The sequence below is a fragment of the Nanorana parkeri genome, unplaced genomic scaffold (assembly GCF_000935625.1).
Source record: "Nanorana parkeri isolate BGI_ZX_2015 unplaced genomic scaffold, ASM93562v1 scaffold1158, whole genome shotgun sequence".
Classification (NCBI taxonomy): Eukaryota; Metazoa; Chordata; class Amphibia; order Anura; family Dicroglossidae; genus Nanorana; species Nanorana parkeri.
Genome location: NW_017307426.1, coordinates 120700 through 131825, shown reverse-complemented (window position 1 = coordinate 131825; position 11126 = coordinate 120700). Strand labels below are relative to the sequence as shown.

The window sequence follows — 11126 nt, the reverse complement described above, 5'->3', positions numbered from 1 at the left end:
GTGCATGCATGTACACTTTCAAAACTGTCTTGTGGCCATGTCAGAATGATTCTCAACTATTAAGCAGGCACAAAGCAGGATCGGGGATTTTCTGACTTCTAGGTCTGCAACTAATGATTTATTTTCATAATCGATTAGTTGGCCGATTAAATTTTTTCCGATTAATCCGATAAAAAAAAAAAAAGTTAAATGCCATCCTTAATTTAAAGTAAATTACACAAATGCAGTGTTACAAACCTAACGTTTACTTCAGAATAAAACTGCATGCACAATTTTTTTGCAATCGCACGGCATTGTGGTACTGTGCGTTCCGGTGCAAGTAATCGCACTGTAGATGGGAGGCGCATTTGGGGTGCCAGTGAAATCAATGGCACTGCAACTCACCTCCTGCAGCAGAATGTCAGGCCGAAAATTACTTCCACCTTTTTATAATATATATTTTTTTTTTATATTTGTATCGTAAGCAGATGGTGCTTTAGTAGCTTCAGCCAGGAAATGACAGCTGCCAGTGGCAAGATTCTGCAGGCGGCAGCTGAATGTAAAAACAGCAGGTAGTGGGCTGGTGCAATAGTCAGCCTGCTATTGGCCATTTCAAATTGCAACACCCAATAACAGGCTGGCTATTGCACCCACCCACTGCTTGCTGTGCCCTTCCAGCATAGAGAAGAGAGCTGGGGAATCCGACTAATCAATAAGGAGAATAGTTGACAACTATTCTCATCAATCGTCCAGTTGGTTGCAGCCCTACTGACGTCTTGGGTGCCCTACTGACGTCTTGGCTGCCCAGAGGTTACCACTCTTTTTGCTAATACATTTACATAAGGGGCAAAGGAAATCGTTCTCATTTGATTGACTGCTTCATTTACTAAAACAAATTGCTGAAAAAAATCAGGCAGGATGGAGGATTTAGGTGGAAATAGAGCTACAGAGAATTATTAAATCCCTTCCTCGGATAGTAGCGCCCCTTAATCACTACCTACTAATGCTGAGAGACAGACTAGTCAAGAAGGGATATGGATAATGTGGAATGTAAAGGATTTGCAAGTATGCAGGCATGCGCTCTTTTTAACTTGCAATTTCAAAGTGTTTGCACTAAAGAGATACTTTAGTTCTGCTTTAAATCAGCTTTGTGACTGTATCATTTTATATTTGTTTTTGTCGGTCATGTGTCTCTTGGAGACTTTAGAGGCAGGATTTCTGCTCCCAGCTTCGCCTGTCTGTCACAACCATTATAGTAGTGTGTCTTACTAGATTCTATACATTATTTAGTTGTCTTACTGAATTGTTTGTTTACACAGAATTTGTCACTATGAAGAATACAGCATTAAATGAATGGAGACATGAGCATTGCTGGGAAAATTTTGGCCCTGACATAGGAAGCAATAATTTATTTTAAAGGGACCCTGTCAGGGGTTAGAAATAGCTGAACATCAATACTGTCGGGAAAGTAGAAGGTTTACATTTACCTGTCCAGCAACTGGTCGGAAAGACAGCTCTCTTGCAGAGCCGTGTGTGCTAATACCTCTGGTTTTTCAAATTGTGCTGGCAGCGACCCTCTAAATACCGCAGGACAAAGTGGTGACCTAGAGATTGGTGGGAAAAGTTCACAGTGGCGGATGTGCTATTGCACGCTTATGGATGTGTGGAATAGTATTGGTGCACATCGGAGCTCTGTAAGGGCCTTTCACACTTTGATGTTCTTGTGCTATGTGTTAACGTGCATTGTGTTAAGAGAGCCCAATTATTTTGAATGAGTTGTCCATGCACCAGATTGGACATAGAAACATAAATGCAGCTTTTTATTTATTTTTGTACTGTTGCAGTGCATTACGTTGCTTGGTGGTGCACTTCCAAACATGTACATTAGAGCAGCATTACCTAATGGCACCACAACGCACTAACATGTAACGCGTGTTAACTTGCAGTACTGAGTGAACCTTAAAGCTTAGCTGTAAATGAGCTCTAAGAGCACAATGTTTTGGCATGTCAGTAGCACAGGTAAGTACAAACCTGCATTTTTCCCATAGTATTGCTGTTGAGATGGTTTTTTTTTTGTTGCTTTAAATTTCTGAAGACAAATACCTTGCTGTTCTATGTAAATGTGGTGCTGCAAATGCATTTAAGATATTCAGTATCTGCTTCCATAAACTTACTGGTCTTCTCCGTAAATGAAATATTGGTTTTAGATGGTCTTAAACTTTGCATTTTATGCCAGAACATAGGCTAACTTTCTTTTTTTCTTTTTTTTTTTTTTCTTCTTAGGCTGTAAATGCTCTAGATGACACGAGTACTTTATGTAAAGGAACTCCATATGGTAAATTGCCCATTGGCTTAAAGGATGTTCATGTTGACCAAGTTGACTTTCTTCTGGTGACCTTTGAAGACAAAACAAAATCTCCTATTATATGTGAAGAAAGAGTATTTTCCATGACTGATCTTTGGATATAATTTTAAGGGGTCTCTTTCACAAAATGGAAACAAGCACCATAAAAGTTGAACAAGATGATGAAATACTTGGCGATGTCAGCCATGCACAAATAAAAATGGAAGAAACTGAATTAAAACAAGAAAGTGGCGATGAACAAGAAGAAAAAGAACAACATTGCCCTGATACCTCACAAACTTTATCTACTGAAAACGAGGAAGAATATGGAGTTCTGTTTTCACAGTACACTACCACACTCTATGATGCAGCAATGGAAGCTGTTACTCAAAGCATGCTTACCAATAAAAACATAAGCAATCGAAAAAAGTCCCCAGCTTGGAACCATTTTTTCATTTCTCCACGAGACAGTACCAAGGCTATATGCATGTACTGTATGAAAGAATTTAGTCGGGGCAAAAATGAAAAAGACCTTAGTACAAGTTGTCTCATGAGACATGTAAGAAGGGCACACCCTAGAGTACTTGTTTCTGAAAATGGAAATACTTCAGGTATCTCATATTCTCCTCCTACATTAGTACTACCTCTGCAGCCTCCCGATGTTGTGGACACTAGTGTCACACCTACAAAAATAAGGAAACTTGCAACAAAGATCTCTCCAGATAAGGTGGTGGAAGAGCCTTCATCTGTTATTTCTTCTGATGAAATTTCTTCAGACTTGTCAATATCTGAGAAAAATGTTAAAGAGGATGTTTCCGCTTCCCCCTCAGCATTACCAAACAGCCAGTCTGATGAAAATGCAGAGAATACCACAGAGAAACCGATTTCCAATCCCAAAAATTCCTCTGGCTCTAGAAGAAGATCTGCTGTCTGGAAACACTTTTATTTGTCTCCACTGGATAACTCAAAAGCTGTTTGCATCCACTGCATGAATGAATTTAGCAGGGGCAAGAATGGAAAAGATTTGGGAACTAGTTGCTTAATAAGGCATATGTGGCGAGCTCATCGTTCAATAGTTCTGCAAGAGAATAGTGGAGGCACAAGCTTGCCACCTCCTTATTCTGTTCCTCCTACACTTTTGCCATCTCTTTTACCAGCAGATGGAGAGGTTGTTTCTGTTTCAGCATCTCCAGGGAAAATGGCAAAAGATCCTGTTTCTGTACCTCCATCTCCTGACAGGGTGTCAGAAGATTTGCAGTACTGTACCTCTAATGATGACCTAATTATTGATGATGGAACACCAGTCCTGCATTCTTCAGAAAATGTGGCCGAAGCATTCTGTTCTCCCAAAAAGGCAAAGGCTTGCCGTGGTTCCTCGGGATATGATACACCTGTCCTCTTTCAGCAAAACAAAAAAACTATAAAAAGGTTGAAATCTGAAGTTTGGCTTCACTTTACCATATCACCAAATGATAGTTTGAAAGCTGTGTGTAGGTATTGTAACTGCATGATTAGCAGAGGTAAGAATGGGGATTTCGGAACTAGCTGTTTAATGAGACATCTTTATAGGCGGCATCCAGAAATCGTTTTAAACCAAAAAAGTTTTGACATCAGTCTGGCTAATTCTCCATATGCTACATTAGCATCTGCCGAATGCTCATCCTCAAAAATGACAGATTTGTCAGCTGTTGGAGTACACGATAATCAGGTTGTTTTTCCTTCAAATAGTAAGAAGACCTCAAAACTGTGGAATCATTTTTCCATTTGTTCTGCAGATTCAACTAAAGTAATATGTATGCACTGTGGGCGCACAATAAGCAGAGGGAAGAAACCAACCAATTTGGGCACCAGTTGTCTTTTGAGACACTTGCAGAGGTTTCACAGCAATGTGTTGCAAAGCAATGGTGTTTCAGAAACCTCGCCATCTGCTGATGTACATCTGCCTGTTAATTCTGCTTTAACAGCCTCCTCCTTTGATGAAACCAATGACAAATTTAGTGACACTCATCCTGTTGCCAAAAAAATCACAAGTCTTGTAGCTGAAATGATTGCACTTGATCTTCAACCGTACTCATTTGTGGATGACGTTGGTTTCAACAGACTACTTGAATACCTTCAGCCTCAATATTCATTACCATCCCCATCTTACTTTTCTAGGACAGCTATACCTGATATGTATGAAAATGTGAAACACATAATTGTGTCCCACTTAAAAGAAGCAGAGAGTGGTGTGATACATTTTACAGCAGGGATCTGGATGAGCAGTCAGACACGGGAATATCTAACACTTACTGCTCACTGGGTTACCTTTGATTCATCTTTTAAGCCACACAACGAAGACTATCACTGTTCAGCACTTCTGCATGTTTCCCAGATTGACTGTGACTATAATGGTGTCAGCGTTCAAAAACATCTAGAATACTTGTGGGAGTCCTGGATTACCTCATTTGGGCTTCAGATCGGCATCACCGTTACTGATAATCACAGCATAGGGAAAACATTAAATGAAAATGACCGGTCAAGTGTTGAATGTTTTGGGCACACTATCAATCTTGTTGTAAATGAGGCCATTAAGAGTCAAAGAATGGTTCAAAATCTGCTTAGCATCGCCAGAAAAATTTGTGAACGCGTTCACAGATCAACAAGAGCAAAGGAGAAGCTAGCAGAACTCCAGAAAGACTATGGATTACCACCTCATCCACTGATCCAAGATGTCCCATCAAAATGGAATACTTCATTTCATATGTTAGAACGGTTAATTGAACAAAAAAGGGCAATTGATGAAATGTCAATCGAATGCAACTTCCGGGAGTTGATAAGCTGTGACCAATGGGAGGTCATGCAGTCTGTCTGTCACGCATTAAAACCGTTCGAAGCTGCCAGTAAAGAAATGAGCATGCACACAGCTACTTTAAGTCAGGTAATTCCAATGATTCACATACTTAACCGAAAGATTGAAATGTTGTTTGAAGAGACGATGGGAATAGACACCATGCTAAAATCACTTAAGGAGGCTATGGTTTGTCGCTTGTCCTCCACGCTTCATGATCCAAGATATGTGTTTGCAACGCTTTTAGACCCTCGGTACAAAGCATCCTTATTTGCAGAGGAGGAAGCCGAGGAGTACAAACTAGGATTAATCAGGGAACTGGAAATACTTCACTCTACCTCAGATGAGTCTCCTGTTCTTAACGGGTGTAACAAACATTCTCCTAACCACAAGGAGGACAATATTTGGTCGCTCATGGCCAACATTAAAAAGTCCAAGAACTTAAAAGAGAAATTACCTGAAGATATTGTGTTGGCCTACTTGGAAGAAGAGGTCCTGGAGCATAACTGTGATCCGCTCACTTACTGGAATTTAAAGAAAGCCTCATGGCCAGTTTTGTCGAAGCTGGCAGTCCGATTTCTTGGCTGTCCACCCAGCATTGTTCCTTCAGAGAAGCTTTTTAACACCTCAAATGACAGTGGGAGTTTTAACCAAACTAGACTAATGATGGAACATTTTGAGCAACTAATCTTTTTAAAAGTAAACCTCCCTTTAATTTACTTTCAGTATTGAAATGATTAGAATTGTCAGGTGAATATTCTTGTTCCTTACCGAATTTAACTGTATTTTGTACATTTTTGTTAACTTGCTCCTCTTGGGGGCCATGTATGACACTGAATAAGTGACTAGTTTTTTGCGTTACAATGTTTCGCTTTAAATATTGTCTACATGTGCCTTACTTGGTTTTTCAGGCAAGCAGATCTTGTACGTTTTTAAAACCTTAGAAATTAAGACTTGCTTTTAAAATTCTGTTTTAGTTGTCATATTTGTAAATATGTATGTAAAATGATTTTTTTTTTTTTGTTATAGGATGGGGAAAAAAGATGTAAACAGTTTTATTCTGTAGTTTTACGTAAATTTTTATGTACAAAATGGAAAGGTACTGTATTTTAGTCATTGCTTTTGATAGTGGTTTTTGTACTTCTGTGTTTTAAAATTTCAGGTTATGAATTCATCATAGGTGCTTGTTTAATGTAGTCTTTAGTAACAATAATATTTTTGTTGCCTCAAAGTCTTTCTAAAATTAAAACTGGGTTCACTTCTGATTTTCCCAGTTGCTTGGACTACATTACATCAGCCCTATTGGTTTGTATTTGAAATGGAAAAATGTTTACGGCTTTCTGTCAGTATAGTCTTTAGTGCATTCATTTTGTCTAAAAACAGTCAACCAGCTAGAATGTGGAACAACAAAACAATGTGTACAACTGCCTGCATTCAAAAAAGACTTCCAGTACTGTTCTACTGTGGACCTTATGTTGGTAATGTCTTATTTAATATTAATTGTGTATTAGTTTGTTGTAAAATACTTCAGAAGCTGTGCCACTGAATAAAATACAAATTCAGTCCTGAAAATGCATATAAAAAAAAAATACCCCAAGAGACACTCCTTGTAAGTATTTTACTATAGTTTTGTTCACAGCATTGAGGAAATGCTAACTTGAAAAACATGTACATAGATGTAGCAGATTGCTGATTTTTTTTTTTTTTTTTTTTTTTTTACACAGACTTGTAAACCCCGAAATCTGAGCAAATATTTCATGTGCTGCTTTCACAAACATCAGGAAATTGCCATAAATGACCTAACATTTCCTTTTTGTTGCTGTATTATATTTTGTTATTTTAATTGTATTTTTAGGAAAACTGTACTAAAGTCTGATCTTTTTTTTAAACTGTGTATTTATAAACGGTCATCCAATGTTTCAGAATTAAATCATATACAGCATTCTGGTGTGACATGACGGGACAATTTGTAGTTCGTAAACTGTTTACAATGCTTAGTTTGACATTCTTAGTGTATATTAAAAACAAAAAAAAGGAGCTACACAGGGGTGTCCTAGTGGTTTACCCACACCTTCCCGGTTTTATTACTTTTCCTTTAAAAAAAAAAAAACAACCACAAGTGGATCAATCGGAGATTCACCAAACCCGGCGGACAATATGCTTGCCAAATGAAGGTTGATACTTTGTGTATTAGACATGTCCCAATCACTTAAATCTGCTTACATTTACCAAGCCTTTGTACTTGGCAGGTGTATCAAAAGGGGTTGCGCATGCATTGCTTCCATTTTAAATGGAAACTGGACCAGCGCTGCAACTAGCTATTATTTTCTTAATCGATTAGTTGGCTGTTTCAGTGAGGGCAGGAGGGGTGTTTGGGGTGCCATTTGAAATGAATTGCACCACAGCACACATACCACAGCAGAATTTGTCAGTTTCCGTGTGCATGTCGGTCGGCTCACAAGCCTTCTGTTAGTACATTGGAGATGAAGGGTTCTCTTTAAGGTGACATTAGACCCCTAATGTACCCTTTCCGCTTCACTGGGGAATGACAGCTGCCTGCTGTGGCAGCTGAATGTAAACACAGCTGGCTGGGAGCAATAGCCAACCTGCTATTGGCTATTTTTTTATTTTTATTGCAATAGCAGGCTGGCTACTGTACCCGCGCACTCCCTGGTGTCAACTGGCAGAGGAGGGAACTGATGGAGAAAGTTCTCCTTCAGGTCCTATGCTGCTGATTGACAGCAGGCAGTGGCTGGGTGCAATAACTAGCCTGCTATTGCAATTTAAAATAACTAATAGATACTTGATGCCCGCTTTCTACCGGCAGCATAAGAGGCACGGGGACAGCAGCAGGGAAAATACTCTACTCCTAGTTGTGTGCTGGCTACAGCGCTGTACTCAACTAACCCATAATCAACAATGAGAATCGCTGTCAACGATTACATCTATTAGTTGCAGCCCTAAACTGGATCAGGTGCTGCTGAAGCTCAGTGCCCTCTCCTTTTTACTGAAACCTAAATTAGTCTGGGCTTGGCAGTTAAGCTATTAAGAACTGAATCAAATCGATTCCAGTGAAAATAGGATTGCTTTACTAAAGGAGTACAGCATTTTTACTTTGCTCTACTTTACTCGGTAAGCCATGTCACCTTTTTGTTTGTCTAATCCTACGCAAGCAAATGGGTTTTTATTTTTTTTCCTCTTTACACACAAGGTGTTTGTAAGCTGAATTTTTCACTTGACATTCTTAGTGTATATTAAAAACAAAAAAAAAAGGAGCTACACAGGGTTGTGTAGATGTGTCCTAGTGGTTGCTCACAAATTCTGCTGTGGGATGTGTGCTGTGGTACAATTTCAAATGGCACCCCAAACACCCCTCCTGACCTCTTCCCTAACTAACTGCACATTGAACATGTTGTACTGCAAGTAAATAAAGGCAGAGAGCAGATAGTGTGTTTCTGTCCCTTTCTATTGCCATTTTGCATCTTGGTGACAAGATAATATTAAAGTAGAACTGAACTCAAAAAGTGAAGCGTAGGGCTGTTCTAGGAAACATCTATAAAAGCTAATTGTGTCCAAGCAGTTTCCTGACATTGCATTCAATTACTGGTTTAGGCATTTCTAGACCTTCAGCCCCAAGGTGTTATAGCTGTAATATAAAAATGATCTAAGGCACTGTTTCTGGCTGCAATTTGGCAACATCACCAATTTGCTGTTCAATTTAAAACAAATTGTTTAGTCGGAGGGCAAAAAAAAAACATGAATGTGACTGCAGAAGTGTACCCTCTTATAACTAGGGATGTGGCTGTATTCAGAATTAGCCAATCAAATTCATGTGAACTTAATTTGGCTGTGAAAGTGGAAACACATTTGTTACATGTTCCCATACACCTAGCATAAGCGGAAAAACAAAAAGGTTCTTGTAGTTTTAATTAAGTTTACTTATGTTAGGGTTTCTTGCTTCTGGTTCTTTGAAATGTTAGGAGGCAGTGTGAAGTGGCTTGTGCATTGTATGTTAATGAAGCTTGTCAGATAAACACAATCCCCAAATTTCAGTCCCAAGTCTTTCCATTAGGACAGACCGCTGAGAAAAGCATGGAATCAGCCATAGTGCATGCCTTAAAGGAGAACTATGGGGTAAATGTTTTCCCCCATGGCTCTCCTAATGGTCACGGGAGGACATAAATAGCGTCTTACCGTGACCCAAAGCTCAGTATATCGAAAACTACAGCTCACGGTATACTGAGACCGCCGCAGGCAGGACGGATCCCGACATTACTGTCGAGAGGCAGAGCCAGCTGTACCCGTCCGTTCCGCCAGTCAGCGCTGGAGGATCAGAGGGGGGAATTCCTGCAGGGAGCCTGAGTGACAGGCTCTTCAGGGATAGATAGAGAAGTGAGCGAGCGACGGTATGTGTTCGCTCACTTCCCGATCTACTGAGCCGACCTGTGACCGTCTCATTGTCACACGTTGTGAAAATCACTCCCCTCGTAGTTCTCCTTTAACAAAACTTCTAAAAAGGTAAGAATTTTTTTTTTAAAGTTCTTTTTCAGTATGCTGTGTGAACAGAAACACATAACGAACAAATTTCACTGCACAAGTGGAAATACACTTTAACCCCTTAGTGAGCGAGGCCTTTTTTGTTCCCATGTTATAATCCACATTTTAGGCCTGAAAATTATTTAAAACCCCCCAACATTATATATTTTCTGAAAGCCAAGACCCTGTAGAATAAAATATTGGCAGTTTCAAATGTTTATGTTGCACGATATTAGCACAACGTATTATCAAACCCCAAAATTTAGTGAAAAATGGCCTTAAATGCCCCAAAACACAATTGCATACCCTTTTCATTATAAAATGTAAAAGATGAGGTTACACCGAGTAAATAGATACCAACATGCCCAGGCTAAAAATTGTGTGCATCCGTGAAACCGGCAAAATTCAGTACCCCAAAAAGTCCATACACGACGCTTTGAAAGCCCCCACAGGTCATCAATTTAGATATACGCGTAAATATTGGCCTTAGAATTATTGCTCTCACTCCAGCATGCGTGGCGATACCCAACATGTGCAGCACAATCTTTCTTCTTTTTTTTTTTATATGTACGTGTTTATGTGGAAGCAGGGGACTTTAAAACATTTTTTTTCATTTTTACATTTATTTGATTTAATATTAATGTTAAACTTGTTTTTTCAATTTCTATCACATAGGGGGGTTTACATGCCCCCGTTTGATAGCATATTGACAGTGACAGGTCCTCTTTAAGGTGATGTTGGGGCTCTAAAAGATCCCCAGTGTCACCTTTACACTTGAAATAAGCTATTGAAGTGCAGATCGCTATGGGACTGGAAGCGATGTAATCTGCATCGCTCTCTGCCCCATAATACGGGGAGGGGATTGTTGAACGGACGTTCGCCGATCTGCTCCCCAGCGTCCCGTCAACACCAGAGAAGCTGGGCCCGTAGGAGGGGCAACGGAGGGTGGGGGCTATGCGGCCCGTTTTACGGGTGCGGCCGGAGAAGCGATTGAGTGACAGCTGAGTTGCCAGATCGCTTCTATTGTAATGCTGACAGGCGGCTTTACATTTGTAAACAGTCGTGGCGTCTCTAGCCGCCGGGAGTCTGTTTAAACAGGCCCAGTGACGTACCATGGACGTCATTAAGAGGTTAAATACTAGTCTGTACACACATGCCATCAACTAAAGTGATTAAGCCTGTTAAGCTGATATTGCCTGCAGTGACTCTGGGAGCTCACTCTGGTACTTTGTTTGAACTGATTAGGAATTTATCTCTGATGGATCTTGCATACTAGATGGTTTTCCTGGTTGCTATCACCTTCTCTAGGAGAGTTTCTGAGCTGGCAGCACTATTGTGCAAGGGACCATTCCTTGTTGTTCACAAAGAAGGTTGATCTCTGGTATAGGGATTTCTTTTTGCTTAAGGTGGTGTCCTTGTTTCACCCTAATCATGGCG

At 39.9% G+C, this 11126-nt stretch overlaps 1 protein-coding gene across 1 annotated transcript; it reads left to right on the top strand.

Annotated features, from left to right (window-relative positions):
* The first annotated feature begins 2277 nt into the window (after positions 1-2277).
* On the top strand, positions 2278-7095 carry ZBED4 (zinc finger BED-type containing 4). The gene has a single exon (XM_018568240.1). The coding sequence runs from the start codon at positions 2472-2474 to the stop codon at positions 5883-5885; it is 3414 nt and encodes a 1137-aa protein (XP_018423742.1). The 5' UTR covers positions 2278-2471; the 3' UTR covers positions 5886-7095.
* The last annotated feature ends 4031 nt before the right edge of the window (positions 7096-11126 follow it).

Excerpts from the sequence above, each read along its gene's own strand:
- ZBED4 (XM_018568240.1), top strand. The coding sequence starts at position 2,472 with ATGGAAACAAGCACCATAAAAGTTGAACAAGATGATGAAATACTTGGC.